General features: G+C 45.1%; 1 protein-coding gene across 5 annotated transcripts in view; it reads left to right on the top strand.

The window, feature by feature from the left end:
* The window catches only part of STAT6 (signal transducer and activator of transcription 6), a 311161-nt gene that overhangs the window by 165223 nt on the left and 124292 nt on the right, over positions 1–21646 (top strand). For 3 of the 5 annotated variants that reach the window (XM_075337059.1, XM_075337060.1, XM_075337056.1), the window contains exon 3: positions 20487–20628. In XM_075337059.1, the coding sequence (XP_075193174.1) occupies positions 20492–20628 (137 nt within the window). In that variant the 5' untranslated portion in view covers positions 20487–20491. Of the gene's footprint in view, positions 1–17057; positions 17143–17237; positions 17436–20486; positions 20629–21646 lie in introns of all 5 variants that reach the window. The other 2 variants (XM_075337058.1, XM_075337057.1) reach the window with 2 other exon arrangements.

Here is a 21646-nt window from a genome sequence, read left to right as displayed (position 1 = left end):
ATCACCTGGAACACGTGTGACGCTCTGGCCTATCAGGTCGTCACAGGGTATTGTGCAATCTGCCCTTCTGCACAGTATCCACCCTCCTTGGCTACGGATCCTAGTCCTTCGGTGTTGCTAACAGCTTAGCCAATCAAAATCCTAGGAACACTTCCCACTTTAATCTACCAGACACACCATTGGGGGGCCTGAAGGGAATAGGGCCGCCCACATGGGGGGTTGGTGAGGGGAGAGTGAGGACAGTGACAGTTGAGCAGTGGAGTTGAGAGGAGAGGAGGTGAAGTGACTCTCTGGGAGGGAGAGGTCACGGAGCAGGGCTCCTGAATACTAGGTGGCAGACTTTGGTCTGGGCCTGGTAGGAGCTGGAACCCCGGTCACAGGGGACAGTGTCAAGGGGCACAGATTGCCGAGGAGGGCGGCCGGCGGCCTTGAGCCATCACTGGGCAGGGGCCAGGGCATGATGGGTTACGTGGACCCCAGGCCGGAAAGTAGCTTCACGTGTTCCGGTAATTTACCCGACGGGGGTGAAGACTTCAAGTGTCATCCCCAATCTGCTCCAAAATCGGGGTACTAGCGCACCGATGGGATAGGACTTTCCCACTACAGTCCAAAGAAATCCTACGTGTGAACCCTGAGAGCAAGCTCACTCCGTGAGTGAGACCTGAAGAGTTTTATACCCACGGGTCCAATAGAGACAAAGATGCCAAGGACAGGGCCACAGGCTAACAGCAACACCAAGGGCATGGACCCAAGCATGCTCCCTACCAGCTGCAGTGGTGCTCAGAATTTTGGTTTACAAGCTGTCGGAGTAGTTATTCCAGGACTGAGTGAGTACATTGAAAACCCCTGTTCCTATTCCCAACGGCACACAAAAACCATCCCAGCATCAACAGGTCCCAGGACACGAACCCCCTACCCATGGAGGGGTTAAACATCAGGCTGCCACACCATCGTCACCGGGCTCCCCAACGGCAGCGGTGGTCCCTCACATTACCACACACCGGGGGTGGCATCATGAACTTTCCAAAAAAAACCTGTACATATCCCCCCCTCTTTTAATCGAGTGGCCGCACGACCCCCGGGTCCGGACACCCCTTGAGCCACCGCGGATTCGGATCCGAGCAGCAGCGGTAGCCCGGCTGCTGGCACGGGGGCGGTACACACGCCATCCCAACTGTCAAACATGGTGGTGGCAGCATCATATTTTAGGCCTGCTTTTCTTCAGCAGGGACAGGGAAGATGGTTAAAATTGATGGGAAGATGGATCGAGCCAAATACAGGACGATTCTTGAAGAAAACCTGTTAGTCTGCAAAAGACTTGAGACTGGGACGGAGATTTGTCTTCCAACAAGACAATGATCCAAACATAAAGCAAAATCTACAATAGAATGGTTCACAAATAAACGTATCCAGGTGTTAGAATGGCCAAGTCAAAGTCCAAAATCCAATCGAGAATCTGTGGAAAGAGCTGAAAACTGCTGTTCACAAACGCTCTCCATCCAACCTTACTCAGCTTGAGCTATTTGCAAAGGAAGAATGGGCAAGAATTTCAGTCTCTCGATGTGCAAAACTGATAGACACATACCCCAAGCGACTTGCAGCTGTAATCGCAGCAAAAGGTGGCGTTACAAAGTATTAACTTAAAGGGGACGAATAATATTGCACGCCCCACTTTTCAGTTTTTTATTAACTAAAGTTTAAAATAAGCAATAAATATTGTTCACCTTCACAATTGTGTCCCACTTGTTGCTGATTCTTCACCATTAAATAAAATGTTTTATCTTTATGTTTGAAGCCTGAAATGAGGGAAAAGGTTCCCAAATTCAAGGGGGCCGAATACTTTCGCAAGGCACTGTAAAAACAAAGAAAAGAAAGTTAGACCCCACGGTTAAAACATGACATATGCAGTACTAGAAAATGACATCACTTCCTCTGAATCATGAAGGTTATCATATGACCACATATTGAGAGATATATTACCAGGAAAAAATCCACTAATGCAGGGTACTCACTATCGAAGCGGTGCGGCACATTGCAGGACTCCCAGTGGCACTTTGGTACTTTATTTAGAAACCAAGAACAATCAGAGATGCAATGTCAGATGAAAGTAAGGAAATCACGAGATGAAGGAAGTGAAATTAATCAGTATGTTTTCACACCTTCATCTTACTGCAAAAAAAAACAAATAAAAAGGCCGACGCTTCCTCCTCTATAATGGAGTATTGTTATTGGAAGTGCTTCTCATTTAATAGTAATATGAGACTGAATCTCAGATGATTATAAACTTTTTTGGTGACTTGACGTAAAAATTACCCAGAAATGATTAGTACTTGTGATATTTGTAGTCGTACTTATTAAAGTCTCCACAAAGTGAACACAACACAGTATTTGTCTGGTTGTTGAAATCAGAAAATCTGCTTTATATAAAATACCCACATTACAGTACATGGCTTAAAGGGAACCTGTCACCAGGTTTTTTCCTTATGAGCTGCAGTTATCACCAGTAAGCCCTTATATACAGCATTGCAGCATACTGTATATAAGTGTGACGCCCCTGGACTATCAGGTCGTCACAGGGTACTGCACAACCTATCCTCCCGTGCAGTATTCCACCTCCCTCTTGGTTCTGGGTCCCTATCTTAGTGGTGTTGCCTCCAACAGCAAATCAAATCCTAGATACACACTGCACCAAACTCACCAGGCACACCAGTGGACGGCTTGAGTGGAATAGAGTCGCCCACCTGGGGGGTCAGGGAGGGAAGGTGATGAGTATAGTCAGTAGAGAGTAGGGAGTAGAGGGAGTGACTGAGAGGAGGTTGGGAGTAGTGGCTCCCAAGAGAACCTGTCTAGGTTGCAGACGGTGGTCTGTACCTAGAGGAGTCGGACCCATGGTCGCAGGGGATTGTGGCAAGGGGCCTGGACCTGTCGAGGAGGATAGCCGGCAGCCTAGCACTATCACCGGTCCGGGACCAAAGACACGGCGGGGTACACGGACCCTAGGTTGGGGAGAAGCTTCAGGCAATCCGACAATTCACCTGAGGAGAACGAAGCCAAATATGATCTGTTCCCACCCACTCCAGAATCGGGGCATTAGCGCAATGAGGGGGATAGGACTTTCCAATCCAAAACGGTCCAGAAAATCCCAAGCGTGAGCCCTGAGAGCAAGCTCCCACACTTAGCCATAGTGGGGAGCGGGGCCCGGCAAGTTTCAGACTACTGGGCCACCGCGTTGAAGCTAAACTTAGTGCCAGGAGGCAGGTCACGGATCACCAGGCAACACTATAGGGTACGGGACCCGGACGAGCTCCCCTCAGCGGCAGCGGCACCCCGAGTTAGTTGTTTTTTCCGGTTGTCAGCGTCTGCTTATTGACTGAGTGAGTACGAGAGTGACCTCTGCATCCCACGGCATCCCACACCGAGTCCCGGGGCATCCCCCTACCCGTTAATGGCTACGACACCTTGCTGCCCCACTTCATCACCCCGGGTACTACCAACGGCAACGGCGGTACTCTCAAATTACCGTACACCACGGGTGGCATCACAAACTATCTCAATTCCCCTGTAAATACCCCCTTTCATTTGAGTTGCCGCACGACCGCCGGGTCCGGAGACCCTCGAGCCACAGCGAACCTGGATCTGAGGAGCTCAGCTGCTTCCCTGGGGGTGGCACATAAGTGTCAAGGCATTTCGGTCCGGTCTGATGGATGTTGCTGGTCACAGGTCCAACGCTTCCGCCATCCTGTGCGATCGACATCCTCCTGCCCAGACTCGTGTGCATGACGCGTCTTGTGTCATTCACACAGAGGCCACTATTGCGGTCCTGCGCATGCACACTTTGATCTTCCCTGCTGAGGGCAGAGGAAAGTACTGTAATGCGCAAGCATAGAGAAAGGTCAAAGACTGCCCGCATTTGTGCACTACAGTACTTTGTTCTACCCTCAGCCAGGCAAATCAAAGTGTGTATGCGCAGGAGCACAATGTAAGCCTCTCTGTGAATGATACAGGACGTGTCCTGCACATGGGGCTGGGCAGGAGGATGGCAATCCCAAAAGATGGAGGAGGTGCCGAGTCAAGACTAGAAAAACCCATCGAACCAGACCGCCCCCTAGGAGAGTATTATAAAGGTGTTTAATGTTATACAGAGCGGCCTGGGATCTTATATACAGTATTCGAGAATGCTGTATATAGGGGCTCACTGGTGCTGGCCGCAGCTCATAAGGGAAAAACCTGGTGACAGGTTTACTTTAAATATTAGAAAAAGCATTTCCAGGTCAGGGTCATTTTTTTGTGGACATCTTATGAAAAGAATCACAGGCGGGCAATATCTTTTTCCAGACAATATAAAACTATAATAAATCATATTAAATTAATAACTGATATGTCTAGCAACCATAACTCTTTTATGAAGGGATTAGCTGCATTCACCATGAACTGGAAAAGGATGATGATTACAGCCTTAATATTCTGTACAAGTTTCTCCAGCTTCCCAAAAAAGTCATGGACACATACATTTATTATTCTGGACAGGGTAAGAGTTCTGTAATTTTATGGACTTTCTGGGAATTTCTGGATGGTCGGCAATCAAGCATAGAATATAGCTCCTTGTCAAGACTCCAAGAGATCTCAGTGGTTTAAGTAGGCCATTTGGTGATCTAGTGATCGGTGGCCACAGTAATGTTAGCTGCACATGAACGTCTTCTCTCCATCTGAGAAAAACAGTTCAGTTATCCTATCCAGACTCAAATCAGAGCTTGTTCAGAGTGGGATCAATTTTTCTCCAATGTAGATAGAAAAAAAAAAATTCTCTACCTTCTCCATCTTGTCAGTCTGTAAAAATTATTTTTTTTTCACAGACTCATACATATGAATGGGTGAGTGCACTCCGATTCTCAAAGGCAAATTGTACATGTTGTGATTACTTTCCTCCGACCTCTCAGTCCAAGGAAAAAATTGGACATGTACACAACCCCATAGAATAACATGGATCGTCTCTATTAAGCCCTTAAGGCTACTTTACATGCAGCGATATCGCTAGCGATGTCGCTCGTGAAAGCACCCGCCCCCGTCGTTTGTGCGTCACGGGCAAATTGCTATGCCGCGATGTGTGCTGCCTCAGGAACGACGAACAACCTGCGTCCAGAACAAGGAACGACATTTGGGAAATGGACGACGTGTCAACAATCAACGATTTAGTGAGTATTTTGCATCATTAGTGGTCGCTCGTACGTGTCACACGCAACGACGTCGCTAACGAGGCCGGATGTGCGTCACGAATTCCGTGACCCCAACGACATCTCGTTAGCGATGTTGTGTGTAAAGCCCCCTTTAGCCTGCGCTCACACGACTGTATAACAAATTGTCTGATTTTGGTCCTGAAAAAAATGGCTGATTTTCTATTCTCAGTCATACGTCAGCCATATGCCATCATTATGCAATCTGAATGCTATCCATATGTCTGTTTATTACATCTGTATGGCATCCATTTTTCTACATCAGCAGTTAATAAAATGTACAGGACCAAATACAGTTTTCTCTGTGTAAGAACTGCAATACATTCATAAAAATTGAATGGCTATACGGAGGTTCAATATCATCATCACAAATGAAGTAAATACTATAAGGATCGGCGAACGAAATGAGATTAGAATTTCGGGTGTCCAAAATCATTTAATGACCCATTGACTAGGACTACTGGTAAGGGAGGAGGACACATTTTTTTCAACAGAGATCTTTGGAAAACATTATGAATTTTGTAAGATGCTGGTAACACCAGGCGGAAAGCAACTGGATTGATGACTGCTGTGATTTTGTACGGACCAATAAACCAAGATCCTAGTTCATTGAAGGTATCTTAAGCTTAATGTATTTTGTAAATAACCACACCAGATTACCCACAAACAGGTCCGGACCAGGCACAAGTCTACAGTCAGCCGCATGTTTATACTTAGATCCCATGTCACGCAATTGCTACTGAACCCTCTCCCATGTAGATAATAAAGCTGACACCAATTGGTCTTCCCCAGGTACTGATGAGTGCCCCTCTTGAAATGTACAGAACTGGGTTATCAGAAACAAAACGACGAATAAGATAGTTTAATCCCTAACCAAGAGCAGAAAGCTCTCCAAAAGTTAGCAATAAACTGAGCTCTTGTATCAGAGACAATACTAGAGGGGACTCAATTGAGTTTAACAATCTCATATTAACACCTGGGCTAAGGTCTTGGCATTAGAAAATGACGATAAGGCGATAAAATGTGTAATCTTAGAAAACCTATCCACCACCACCAAAATGACCATATCATCAGCTAAGGAGGGTAAATACATAATCAAGTTCATGGAAATGATTGTCCAAGGTGACCAGCCAGGACAGAATCATAATGCTCTCCCAGAACCTTTAGAAGAAGAATCAGGGGACCAAACGACTTGTTCACCACAACCTCAGACGGCGCATCACGCTGAGCCGTAGCAATCTAAGACTCCATATCTGTACTGAGCGCCAACACCACCACTCCCTTCTGAAGAATAGGGACACATTCCTCACAGGGTTCCTACCCAGAAAACTCCTGGACAAAGCATCAGCTTTAATGTTTTTAGAACCAGGGCCATAAGTAAGGAAAAAATAAAATAATGACCACTGAGCTTGTCTCGGTGTAAGATGCTTAGCTGACTCAAGGTAAAGAAGGTTCTTATGATCAGTAGTTACTGTAATGGGATGAGTAGCTCCCTCCAGAAAGTGTCGCCATTAGCGATGAGCGAGTAGTGAAATACTCGGACTTGCTATAGTCGTAACGAGTAGGTCCTAATACTCGGGTACTCGTTAAGAGTAGCGAATCCAATTCAAGTCAATGGAAAATGCAATTAATTGTCTGCTCGACCCTACAAAGCGGTCTGGGGACTGAGTAAAAGGCTGAAATGGATGCATGATTATTTAAAAGCCGTGTGGTAAAAAGCCAACGGCTTTTTTAAACAATCAGCTGATGCACGCTTCCCACCCAGGCCCTTCGCTCCCTGGTGCTGCACTCCCGGCTGCCCTGTGCTTCACTCCCCATTCCCTGGTGCTGTGCTCCCTGCCGGGTCCTAACTTAGGATCGGCGGCATGGGAGCGAAGCACCGGGCAGCGGATAGAGAAGCACCAGGCGGGGGAGCGAGGCAGCGGGGAGGGAAGCATCGGACAGGAAAGCCGTCGGTGAAGTCTTATCTGGCTCCCCGCTGCTATCCGCTGTGCTGTTCCTCTACTTCTGGAGCCTTTCATTTCACCTAATGTAATATGCACTGCATTGCCCCGCCCACTCTATGTGACAGAAGAGTGTGTAAATAAATAAATAAATTAAAAAGACGACGTAGGGTCCCCCCCAATTTTGATAGTCCGCCAAGGTGAAACAGACAGCTGGGGGTTGGTATTCTTCCCCTGGGGGGCACATAGTTATTGCCCCCCTCCCAGGGTAAGAATAGCAACCAGCAGCCGCCCCAGATTTGGCGCATCCATTAGATGTGCCATATCTGGCGTTTTTCCCGGTTCATCCCGATTGCCCTGATGCAGTGGCAATCAGGGTAATTGAAGGGGTTAATGACAGGTGGCCAGTCATTCTGTTGTTAGCGGCGGTAGAGAGAGGATTAACCCTCACTACCGTCACTAACATGGAGCTGAGCTGATAACTGCGTGGAACCTCGTATTGGACTACTTCGGAGGGATTTTGGGGATTTAATAAAATGGTAAATGAAGGTTTGTCTGATTTTATTTACAATAAAAGTTTGTTGTGTGTTTCATTTTGAATAAAGGTGTTTTGAGTATGTGTTATTTTACTTTACTACAAGTGAATTAATAAAGTCCGGTTTCAAGCAAAGCTGAACTTTATTAATTCAGGGCTTAATGTCACCTGGTAAAATTCAGGTGACATTAACCCCTTATTACCCAGTTTGCCAACGCACCAGGGCAGCTGGATGAGCTGGGGGCGGCAATTGTCAGCGTGGGATAGCATGAGCTCCACCACGCTGGCAATCCCAGCTCCCAGCTGTCTGGCTTTACCTAGCTGGCATACAAAAATACGGGGGCTCCCATGTCAATTTTGTTTTTAATTATTTATTAAACTAAATTAAAAAAAAGGGCTCCACTGTATTTTTGCTTTCCAGCAAAGGTGAAGCCAGGCACCTGGGGGTAGCAGCCCCTAGGTGTTTGTGCACTGTCAATGGATCTATATACAATCTCTGGCTGCGGTCTTTTTACTGTTTGACCAGTGCTTAAAATACAAAATACTGCGGCATGCTATGAATTTTTTTTTCAGCAAATAAGCAGTTAATTCATGCAAAACACACACCAAACATCTTTTTTTAATTAAAAAAAGGTTAATTTATGATTATATTGGTGGGTAAAAGCTCTGCACATAGCTGGCGGGAAAAAGTGCTAGTGCAGCTCACCGTGCTCTGTCAGTGATGACTCGCTCATGACAGAAGCCATCCTGTGGGGGGTGGAGCTGAGGCACACGGCGCTGTGTATGGCGCTGTGCTCCCTGCTCTTCCTGGCGGTTTATGTACAGCTCTGGCTGCTGCTGCACTACAGGGAGAAGCCGGCAGTAAACAGACCACAGCCAGAGATTGTATATAGATCCACCGACGGTGCACGGACTAGGAGGCTGTAGAAACATTCAAAGAGTTAGGAATATCCAGCAGCTATGTCACTAAGGATTCATAAAAGCACAAAAGTTTTCAGCTCACCCACCAGACCATAGAGCGATCCTCCAGCTGCCATGATGACAGGAACTGGGTATCCAGAACAGACCATGGAAACAAAGAGTCCAGCGCTCCGAGAATCACAGGAGACCGCTGTCTCCCTATGAAGTATATGTGTGACAACGTGCTGTACCCATAACTTATATGAAATCTAAGTGGAGTGCTTACCTGGCGGTCTCCTGTGATTCTCAGAGCGCTGGACTCTTTGTTTCCATAAGGATTAATAGGAGAATTTCCATTTCTTTAAAAATCCATATTTATTAGGGTCCCTCTAAAAAGGTTCATGGTTAAAATCAACCAGCGTTGTGCGATGTAACGCGTTTCGGACCATTCAGGTCCTTATTGACTGCAGTGAATAAGGGCCTGACTGCACAAGCACAGGGCATCGGGGAGCGCAGCACCAGGGAGCGACGGACCCGGACGGGGAGCATGCATCAACCGGCTTTTAAACAATTATGCATCCATTTCAGCCTTTTACTCAGCCCCCAGACCGCTTTGTAGGGTCCAGCAGACAATTACTCACATTTCCCATTGACTTACATTAGACTTGCTACTCCTTATGAGTAATTACAAGGATATTCACGGAGTAACGAGTAGCCCGAATACCGTACTACTCGGTGAGTACCAAGTAGTAACGAGTATACTCGGTCATCCCTAGTCGCCATTCCTCAAATGATAACTTGATCGGCAGTAATTCCCTATTACTAATATCGTAATTACGTTCAGCTGAAAATAATTTCTTAGAAAAGAAGGTGCGTGGACGCAGTTTACCAAGAGATGGACCTTGAGACAGTACAGCTCCTACCCAGATCAGAATATAAGACCCCCCCCAAGGTCAAGTTTAGAAAACCAGTTAGTACCGGCATTCTGAGTAAACAGGTCAGGAGTGAGTGGAAGGGAAAGCTCCTCATGAACTGCTGTCTGCTTGAGCTCACGAAATTCCAGGCACGGCCGTAGTCCACCATCCTTTTTAGCAAAGAAAAAACCAGCCACTATCTGCTATAAGAGGATCCTCTTTAGCCAAACTCTCTATTATATTTCTTGAGAGCTAATCTTTAAGGGCCCAACAAGATATACAGTCTGCACTTCGGCATACATGCCCCTGGCCTCAACCTTATGGAGCAGTCATAAGGTCTATGCAGCAGCAACTCCTGGCAAGCCCTTCTGAGAAAACGCATAAAAAAAATCTGAAAGAGGATTTAGATAAGAAGACTAGAGGTAAGCACCAAAATGCAGGTCCCTAGACAGTGTTCTTTACTCCATTTAAATATGCTTTGGGTTTTCCAATCAACAGTTGGGTTATGTAATGCAAAATCAGGGAAACCCTAAAACAATTTCATGCATGAAGTCCTTATGCACCTCCAGATGACAGACATCAATAATAGTCCTTAGGATAGTTCCTTAAATAATGGATATCTTGACCGTAGCATGTCTATCGTTCATTCATGGGCACCATGACCTGCCCGCTGCAACAGGTTTTCCCCTTCCACGTCACAGCACCAACTCGACTGACCAAACATGTGGCTTATTGTCCTCCATCTCCTGGGATCAGCCCCAAGGATAGGCAGAAGTGCTCATCACACCCACCCCTTAGACATTTTTTTCCTGTAACTCCAAGCATGAAGGAAGGAGGGCACTCTCCAGACAGTCTACAGGATTGTCTATCATGGAGGCCCCCTTCAGTGGGGAACAATAGATAAACAACCCCGCACCAGGGGAAAGATAATCTATCCTACTACAGGCCTAATTACTTTAGAGTTCATGGAGGCAACTAGGATACAAACTTTTACAACCCCTTCCCTATTCAAATTGTGTACCTTAAGCTGACAAGCAAGCAATCGCTAATAAAACACATGAAAAAGATTGACGTAACTGGCGCTCCGTGCTGTAAAAAATCCAAATGTCTTAAAGCTGTGGGCTCCGCTCTACATCCACTAGTTCAGTAGTCTTTAGTCCGCAGCCAGCTCTTCAAATGTCTCTTCACTAAACGTTCTCAAGGGGTTGAACATTGGAAGATGCTGCCATGTCATATGTCACCATATGACATCGGTATAATCTATAGATCTCTATGGATGCTATATTACAGATCCATACAGCTCAGATCTGTAATAAAGCCATGTATATGAGGTGGAACTCTCAGCTAAATACTGGGACTATAGGAGCTTCATACAAGGCGGGAAGGGTTTTATTAATAAAAAATGGATAAACAAGGTCATGTTCTTTATGGTAGAATGTACATAGCATGTGGTAAAAACTGTCTCACAACTAAATCAAAAGGGCATCTAAAAAACAGCAGGCCATTTCCCGCTTTTTTAGAGGTAATTGACCGTGTTGTTGTTATAGGAAGGCACAATGATTTTACGCATCTGACCGGTAAAACTATACTTCCAGTTACGTTGCAAAACCACAGCGATCCTTAGTAAATTCTGATTGTTTAACCCATTGGATGTCAAGATGGTTGATTGAACCTAATGATTCTATGAGAAAAAAACAAAAAATAGGATTGCTGTTTTTGATTTTTTTCTGCTTCCCTACATCTGAAAAAAGTCATACCGAAAAACGATATAAATAAAAATAACAGACCGATCTGTCAACAGGTAAATATAATTGTGGTGGTGGAGTAAATCTTTTTTTATTGTTTAACAATACTAAAATATTCAAAAATATATAGATTTGGTATTGCTGTAATTGTACACACACGTTAACATATTATTTAGATTGAATGTGGTAAAAAAAAATGATTATATAGTATCACTGCTTTTTGTTCATGCTTCTCCTAAGATAACATAACAATGGTACCAAACAAAATCTGAAATAAGCCCATAAATGTATTTTTTTTAAGGAAAAAAACAAACTCCAATTGGGTGTTCATGGTGCCAGTTGGTGAGGACACCGGCAGATGCGGAGATATTTAGAGCATAATGCACCAGATCCCTCTGCTTTCTGTATCGCCATGCTTAGCGGAGAAAGCTTAAGCAATTAATGTATCTGCCATTATTAAATAATAAATATATATCCTCATACGTATTATATGTCACTCGATAAGAAAGCGCAGCAGACAGCACTTTTCTTTACACAGGTCAGCAAAAAAAAAAATACTGCCATATATGCTTTTTCTTTTCACAATGGGAGCCTATGAGCGATATGACAGTGTATGCTGATGTACAGTAATACATATGCGACTTCCATCAGAGGAAACCTCCCAACGTACACTTCCTGCAGTACGGAAGGTTCAGATGCAATGTGCAGTGGTAGCTCTTTTCATGTATAAGAAGGACATAGCTGAACTAGAGCGGGTGCAGAGAAGAGCAACCAAGGTTATTATGGAATGAGTGAACTACAATACCAAGTGTCACGGGTATGTCACGTATGACAAACAGTTATGTGGTTTCTGGCCGTAGAAGGTCACAGCGTTTGGCTTCACAGAATGCTCCCTGACTTTCCATTGTAGCTGCTGTCAGTATTTATTGGTATAGGTAGCTTTCCTGCTGGATTCATTTCTCCCCCTTTTGGACCCAACAGGAGCTCTTCTACCACCCAGCTGTTGATTATCAGTATTCCTTTGGTGTTTAAATACACCTTCCTTCCTTTGGACTGTGCTGGTGATATTTTCAGTTCCTTCAAACCTTGGTTGCAAGCAGGTGGCTTGTACTCCTCTGTGGTATCATTACTGAAAACTCTGCGGAACTTGTACCTGAGTTATCTAATGATAAGTAGTTCATGCTTTTCCCCCTGTGTGTCCCCCTTGTCTCTTCTATAGATGTTTAGTGGGGTTGACGAAGAGCTCATCCCATCCATTCCCTATTTAGAGCCCAACACTATGGATACCTAGGTTACACACCTATGCGCCGATTCCTGACCCTATCTAGGGTGGTACTGGACCCCAGGGTCCAGCAGTAGGCTCGGTCAGGAGTCACCATCTTCCCTCTCCCTAGACACAGGATTTCCCTTTCCTTTTTTCATGCGCTTGGTACTTCCGTGTACCTAGCGTGACACCAAGACAGGTTATTACACTTGCGGTTATTCAGTTTGGAAAAATGAAGGCTTAAAGGCGACCTTATTACAATGTACAAATATAAGGGGACAGTAATAATGATCTTTTTACACTTAAGCCTGCAATGGGGACAAAAGGGCAGTCTTTTTGTCTAGTGGAAAGAAGGTTTAATCATAATCAGAGATGCAGATTCTTTACCGTAAGAGCAGTGATACTATGGAACTCTCATACACATAATATTGGAATAGTTAATTAATTACTAAATTTAAGAGACACCTGCGTGCCTTTCTTGAAAAATCTAATATTATGGGTTATGGGCACTAGATTTTGTGATTGGGCATTGATCCAGGGAACTAAGGGGCACTTTGCACGCTGCGACATCACAGGTGCGATGTCGGTGGGGTCAAATTGAAAATGACGGCATCGCATGCGACATCGTAGTGTGTAAAGGCTCGATGATACGATTAACGAGCGCAAAAGCGTCGTAATCGTATCATCGGTGCAGCGTCGGCGTAATCCATGATTACGCTGACGCGACAGTCCGATGTTGTTCCTCGCTCCTGCGGCAGCACACATCGCTGTGTGTGAAGCCGCAGGAGCGAGGAACATCTCCTACCGGCGTCACTGCGGCTTCCGTAGGATATGCGGAAGGAAGGAGGTGGGCGGGATGTTTACATCCCACTCATCTCCGCCCCTCCGCTCCGATTGTCCGCCTGGTGTGTGACGTCGCTATGACGCCGCACGACCCACCCCCTTAACAAGGAGGCGGGTCGCTGGCCAGAGCGACGGTCGCAGGACAGGTGAGTCCATGTGAAGCTGCCGTAGCGATAATGTTCGCTACGGCAGCTATCACAAGGAAATCGCTGCTGCGACAGGGGTGGGCACTATCGCGCTCGGCATCGCAGCATCGGCCTGCGATGTCGCAGCGTGCAAAGTACATAATGCAGCCACTGGTATGGTATATCAATTTGAAAGACCTGAAATACAGCAATAATACCTAAAATATAACTTTTAATAATTCCTCTAAAAATAGGGAAGGATCACCTTGCCTATGCATAAAAATCAATTCAGGGAATAAATCAACTGCTGGAATTCTCCAAACTTAAAGGAGAAACCAGCAAACCCTGTGAAGTAACAAGCACACCTCAAAAAACAATTGGTGTTGGCAAATATATATTTAAATAATCAATCACATGTACAGTTTTCACAACACAGCTGCTTATTCACACTCTGTTGATATCACTAGCAGCAGCGTCATCCATCAGATTATTAACCACCAGTTAACTAATAGCAAGAAGTCCTTAAGAGACCCCAGCTATCAGTACAATTAAAGGTCATTTCACAACTGGTTGACACTGAAAAATAATATCCAGGGATGCAATACTCATTGGTTAACCTGATGCTCTCTATCAGGGAACAATCTCACCCAAATCCTGGTGTCTTGTTTCCCAGAGGGTCAGTGTGTCATCATATTCGGCGTAATCCAAAAGACCTTCATCAGGCAGGTCTAGGACCCCTTATGAATAGACCCACTTTTCCTTTCCCAGACTCTCCTTCTCCCGACGCGTTTCCTGTGTATCATTCATCAGGGGAGTATTAAGGAGTAAACCTGAACTGGGTTAATCTATAACAAAATAAGAGGGTTTTAGTTACGGCCCTCAAAACATGAACCTCCCTCCCTGTAAAAGGAGACATAAAAGAATAAACGGAGCGACTCACCAGGCGGTCACAGCGCTGGTCCTGTATGCTGTGCACCGCCGCTCAAAACCCATATCTTTTTAAATGCTCGCCACTCTGCCGCCGGCGTCTGACATCACTTCCGTCGCCGCGCCCACCACTTCCGCCCGGTGGAACGCATCTGTGGAACGCTATTGTGTCCCACAGGAAGCGGTCATCAGAGCCTTCCGGCGCGCTCCCTGTGTCATCATAGTGACACGAGGGTGGGCGTGCAAGACGCCCAGCGGTCCGCCCCCTTTTCTCGATAGGGATAGCGCAGCCTGCGCCCCACCAATGCGCATGCGCTAAGTCCGTAATCGGACTACCCCGACCATATGGGAATATGAGTGATAGGCAATAACCGCACATCACCCAGGAAGATTATTGGTAAAACCAACGATACTTATGGCGGGCATGACCGCTTTAGAATACCAGATGACATGGTCCTGTTTTCAAGATTATGCAAATCAAAAATTAGTATGGATAACAGTGCAGAGGTAAAAAGGAAAATAAACCTCCAGACAAAAGAAAGAACAACAAACAGTGGCAGATGTTACAACAAAAATCAATATAACTTATTCTATACATCAACAATGGATCATCATAATGGTTCAGAGAGAAGCATTAGAGATTGACACTGGATGCCTAAGCATGGATATAGAAGAAACTAACAATTCCATTAATAAATGCTCATAGGGAAGCATTGGCACTGGATGCAAAAGCATGAATATGAAAGATGGAAAGACAGTGGAGAGAGCTAACAACTCCATCACCAGCTATACTAATCTAATGATTCTAGCCCTACCTGGCTGCGGAGGTCGGCACCCTATTAGGGCGGTGAATGGCGCCCCCGCTCGTCCGGTGGCTGTCCCTCCTATCTGTCACTGTAAGACTTATCTCACAAAAAGGGTGCATAGGAAATACATTCATTGAGACCATGGGGATGGACCGTTTTTAGTCGAAATATCCATCTACATTCTTTCTGGAGGATTTTTTTATCCCAATCTCCCCCTCGCCTCAATGGAGAAACAACATCAATCCCTTGAAAGGTGATTTGATTGATGTCACCCTCATGATAAATGTTCAGATGTTTTGCCAAGGGGGTATCATTTCCAACTCTTATATCTCTCAGATGTTCTCCCACCCTTCTTCTGAATTCTCTCCTAGTCTTCCCTATGTACTCTAATCCGCAAGAGCACGTGACCTTGTATATGACTCCTTTGGTGCGGCAGTTTACAAAGCAACGAATATCATATTCCTTCCCTGTGTTGGTACTCCAGAATTTCTTGCCCACTTTGACCACACTGCATGCCACACATCCACTACAACGATGGCACCCTTTCGGACCATTTTTGAGCCAGTTACATCCAATGTTCCTATTGTCCACAAAATGACTATGAGTCAGTCTGTCTTGTAGTGATCTGGCTCGTCTAAAAGTGATCTGTGGTTTCTCTGGCACCAAATTACCAATGTCAAGGTCCATCTTCAAGATGGACCAGTGTTTCTCCAATACCTCTCTCATGGCCCTTGATCCATTGTTGAATGTTGTGATAAGCCGAACTAAATCGGTAGCATCTTCCTGTTTAGGTGGTGGATATAACAGAGTTGGCCTGCTGATCCTGTTGACCTCTTCACGTGCCTTTTTTATGACTGCGATTGGATACCCCCTATCGCGAAATCGATCCTCAAGGTCGTTGAACTGCAGCACACATTTCTCTTTGTTAGAACAGTTTCTTTTTATCCTGGAAAATTGCCCCTTGGGGATGCCCCTCTTTTGAGACATCGGATGACTACTTTCCCACCGTAGCAACGAATTTGTCGCCGTCTCTTTACAGTGGGTACTGGTGGCAATACACCCGTCACTAGTCTTTTCGATAATGACATCCAGAAAGCGCAATTTAAATTCACTAGCTTTAAATGTAAAAAACAAGCCCAGGTTATTACTATTCAGTTCATTCACAAAGCAAGACAGTTCATTTTTTGTGCCCTTCCACAAGACAAAGATATCGTCGATAAACCTGCACCATAGCAGGATTTTATCTGTGGGTAAATTGGAATCGCCTCCAAAAACAACAGTCTCCTCCCACCAGCCCAGGGTTAAGTTTGCATATGATGGCGCACAGGGACTGCCCATTGCAGTCCCCCTGAGCTGGTGGTAGAGTTGACTGCCAAAGGTAAAAAAATTCCGTGTCAGGCAAAATTCCAAAATCTCCATTAGAAAGGCATTGTGTTCTTTATACTGTCTTCCGCGACCCTTCAGAGAGTGTGCTGCAGCTCTCAGACCCACATCATGTTTAATTGAGGAATATAACGATTCTACGTCAATACTAGCTAAGATGACATCGTCATCAAGTGTGATACCTTCAAGCTTTTTCAAGAGGTCTGTCGTATCTTTCAAATATGAGTTGAGGGAGGAGACAAAAGGCTTGAGGAGTTCGTCCATATAGACTCCCAGATTTTGAGTAAGACTACCCACCCCTGAGACTATCGGTCTTCCTTTCAATGGGTTCAACCCTTTATGTATCTTCGGGAGGCAGTAAAAGGTTGAAGTTACCGGAAATTTAGGGAGTAGAAAATCGAACTCATTTTTATCTATCAAGCCCCTGTCTCTTGCTTTCAGAAGAATCCCTCTCAACTCATCTAAGAAAGTCAGCATACACACAGCATACAGGACCAGCATACAGGACCAGCGCTGTGACCGCCTGGTGAGTCGCTTCGTTTATTCTTTTATGTCTCCTTGTACAGGGAGGAAGGTTCATGTTTTGAGGGCCGTAACTAAAACCCTCTTATTTTGTTATAGATTAACCCAGTTCAGGTTTACTCCTTAATGCTCCCCTGATGAATGATACACAGGAAACGCGTCGGGAGAAGGAGAGTCTGGGAAAGGAAAAGTGGGTCTGTTCATAAGGGGTCCTAGACCTGCCTGATGAAGGTCTTTTGGATTACGCCGAATATGATGACACACTGACCCTCTGGGAAACAAGACACCAGGATTTGGGTGAGATTGTTCCCTGATAGAGAGCATCAGGTTAACCAATGAGTATTGCATCCCTGGATATTGTTTTTCAGTGTCAACCAGTTGTGAAATGACCTTTAATTGTACTGATAGCTGGGGTCTCTTAAGGACTTCTTGCTATTAGTTAACTGGTGGTTAATAATCTGATGGATGACGCTGCTGCTAGTGATATCAACAGAGTGTGAATAAGCAGCTGTGTTGTGAAAACTGTACATCTGGTTGATTATTTAAATGTATATTTGCCAACACCAATTGTTTTTTGAGGTGTGCTTGTTACTTCACAGGGTTTGCTGGTTTCTCCTTTAAGTTTGGAGAATTCCAGCAGTTGATTTATTCCCTGAATTGATTTTTATGCATAGGCAAGGTGATCCTTCCCTATTTTTAGAGGAATTATTAAAAGTTATATTTTAGGTATTATTGCTGTATTTCAGCGTGCAAAGTACCCCTAAGATGATTGCCGCATATGGAGTTGGGAAGGAATTTTCCCCCTAATATGGAGATAACTGTCCGCCCCATGGGGTTTTTACCTTCCTTTGGATCAACATAATTACATAGTTACATAGGTTGAAAAAAGACCTAGGTCCATCTAGTTCAACCTTCCTCCCCTATTATATATTTTGCCACTAAGTCATTTATAACCGACAATGTTGTGTGTACTGAGGAAATCATCCAGCCCTTTTTTAAAAGCTGTTATAGTATCTGCCATTACTACCTCTTGTGGAAGGGCATTCCACAGTCTGACTGCTCTAACTGTAAAGAACCCTTTCCTATTTAGCTGCCGGAATCACCTTTTTTGCACTCGCAATGAGTGCCCCCTGGTCCTTAGTATTGTCTTTGGAAGGAATAAGTCATGTGCCAGTCCTTTATATTGACCACACATGTATTTATACATATAAATGAGATCTCCTCTGAGACGTCATTTTTCTAAGTTAAACAAATCCAACTTTTCCCACGTCTCATCATATGGGAGGCCTTCCATGACTTGTAGTAGTTAGTTGCCCGCCTTTGAACTGACTAACTTTTGAATGTCCTTTTTAAAATGTGGAGCCCAAAACTGGATCCCATATTCCAGATGTGGCCTTACAAGTGATTTAATCTCTCTTTTTATACACCCTAAAATCTTGTTTGCTTTAGCAGCTGCTGCTTGACATTGAGTGCTGCTGCTCAGCTTATTTGTAATAAGAATACCCAAGTCCTTCTCCTGTTCTGTAGTCTCGAGTTTACTTCCATTTAATGTATATGCAGCTATAGGAATACTCTGTCCTAGGTGCATTACTTTACATTTATCAACATTAAATCTCATTTGCCAAGTATCTGCCCATTCCGACATCTTATCCAGATCTTTTTGTAATATTGTACTATCAAGGTCAGTTTTTAATATCCTACATAGTTTGGTGTCATCAATAAAGACTGACACTTTACTATCAATCCCATCCACAAGGTCATTAATAAACAGATTAAAAAGAATCGGTCCTAGCACAGATCCCTGCGGCACCCCACTGCTGACTATGGCCCATTTAGAGAATGTAGCATTTATGACTAACTCTTTGTTTCCTATCTTTTAGCCAATACCTTACCCATCTGCTCATAGTTTCCCCTACTCCTTGCTTCTGGAGCTTCAGTGCAAGCCATTTTAGGCTATGGGTTGAACTCAATGGATTTCAGTCTACCTTCAATCTTAAAAACTATTAAACTTTGAATAGGATCAGTTCCGTAGCCTACTCAATATAGCTCTGTTCATTGTGTTCACATCCACCCACGCCGATCCTCAGAACAGCTGATCGGTGCGGGTACTGGGTGTAGAACCAGCTACCAACACCATTCTGATACTGATGACCTGTCCTAAGGATCGGTCAGCAATACATTATTGTTGTATTATTAGCATTATGCATCACAGATACTTGCTATTTTTATGAGTACGTTGCAGTCAATCGCTGGTCTGAATGGTCCACCAATAGGCTAGTGACTGGTTGCAGGCAACACGTTATTTATGTAAATGGTTTTCTATTCTATTTTGCATTTTGGGCAAATTTTGGCAAATGAAAAAATCCTCATCAAGCTCATTAATTGACATTTATTCCAGATCCTTTATGATGTAGTTGCAGATAATAAAATTGGACTTAAGGCCACGTCTCACTAAGCAACATCGCTAGCAACATCGCTGCTGAGGCACGACTTTTGTGACGTAGCAGCGATGTTACTAGCGATGTTGCTGTGTGTGACATCCAGCAACAACCTGGCCCCTGCTGTGAGGTCGCTGGTTGTTGCTGAATGTCCTCGACCATTTTTTAGTTGTTGCTCTCCCGGTGTGAAGCACACATCGCTGTGTGTGACAGCGAGAGAGCAACAACTAAATGTGCAGGCAGCAGGAGCCGGCTTCTGCGGACGCTGGTAACGACGGTAAACATCGGGTAACCAATAAGCCCTTTCCTTGGTTACCCAATATTTACCTTCGTTACCAGCGTCCGACGCTCTCACGCTGTCAGTGCCGGCCCCCTGCTCTCTGCACATGTAGCCGGAGAACACATTGGGTAATTAACCCGATGTGTACTGTGGCTAGGAGTGCAGAGAGCCAGCGCTAAGCGGTGTGCGCTGGTAACCAAGGTAAATATCGGGTTGGTTACACGATATTTATCTTAGTTACCAAGCGCAGCATGCTTCCACGCGGCGCTGCTGGCTGGGGGCTGGTCACTGGTTGCTGGTGAGATCTGCCTGTGTGACAGCTCACCAGCAACCCGTGTAGCGACGCTCCAGCGATCCCTGCCAGGTCAGGTTGCTGGTGGAATCGCTGGAGCGTCGCTTAGTGTGACATCTCACCAGCGACCTCCTAGCAACTTACCAGCGATCCCTATCAGGTTGTATCGTTGTTGGGATCGCTGGTAAGTTGTTTAGTGTGACTGGGCCTTAAGAAAGACCGATCAGATAAGATTGTCCTAATGTTTATGTAATAAAGTAAAACACAAGCCAATTATGACTTGTCGTGCATCCATATTATGAGTTACTTATTGTAGTATCGTTTTCCATTTATTTCAGAAATTATGTCTGGCATTATGGCCAAAGCTTCAGTCTGGAGTTATATGTCCAAGATCCCTAACGAGCACTTTGAAAAACTGTATGGTGGGTTTCCCCCCAAAATCCGGAACCATCTAGGCGAATGGCTGGAAAATCAACCATGGTAAGCAGTCTTAAGAACATGGATATACCAGTCCATATTTAAAGATTCATATGAAGAATCACCTACCTAAACGCAGAAAACCTACAAAAGACCTCCATATTTCATCATATATAATCAATTACAATGTCAATCCGTATATGAATTAGAAAAAGGTTTTTTTATTATTCAGTAGAAATTATTAAAGGGACACAAAAAGGGAACCACAAAGTGCATTTGTGCATACATAAAACCACAATAATCATAACAGGGAGGTGTGTCTGAAAGGTCAAAGTCTGAAAGTTACATAAATACATATACAAATATAATCACAATCCCTCAAAAGTTGAATACAGATCAGTGCATGCAAGGTATAGAAATGTCCACTGTTGGGTCCAAAAGAACCAACGGCTAAAGAGGTGCAACTATGCAGCTATCTACCTGGTCAGTGATTAAATATACACTTATTAACAACAAAACCAGATTACACCAATTATAAATAGAAAGTGTCGCGGGCGGAGGAGGGGACGCTGCGCTCTCCCACTGCTCGGGTCCGGCTGCCGCTGCGGCCTGCCGCTGCTCGGTGGCTCGAGCGATGGGCCGGATCCCGGGGACTTGAGCGGCGCTCCTCGCCCGTTAGTGAAAGGGGTTTGGTAGTTGGGATTGTTTATTGTCCGTGACGCCACCCACGGTTGTGGTGATTGAGTGGACACCACCGCTGCTCTGCCTGGGGAGCCCGGGAGTGATGGTATGGAGCAGCCAGTTGTTGATTTGCCCCTCCGTGGGTAGGGGGTTTGGTGATCCTGGGGCCCGGTGAGGGGGTTGGATGGTGGACAGGCGGGTATGGGGCCTGTAGAGGTGCAGGGGCGCAGGGGCAGCGCTGTGCCGCACGGCACGGAGGTACTCACTCAGCCAGTAAACACGACACAGTTCTCGGTAAACAAACGGCTGGTTGGACGGGTCCCTCAGACGGTTACGGTGCTGATGTTCCCTGCAGTTGACGGTGACGGTCTCTTCCCTGCACCTATGTGTAATCTTTTGG

Source organism: Anomaloglossus baeobatrachus, chromosome 2, assembly GCF_048569485.1.
Source record: "Anomaloglossus baeobatrachus isolate aAnoBae1 chromosome 2, aAnoBae1.hap1, whole genome shotgun sequence".
NCBI lineage: Eukaryota > Metazoa > Chordata > Amphibia > Anura > Aromobatidae > Anomaloglossus > Anomaloglossus baeobatrachus.
This window is presented reverse-complemented; position numbering and strand designations above follow the sequence as displayed.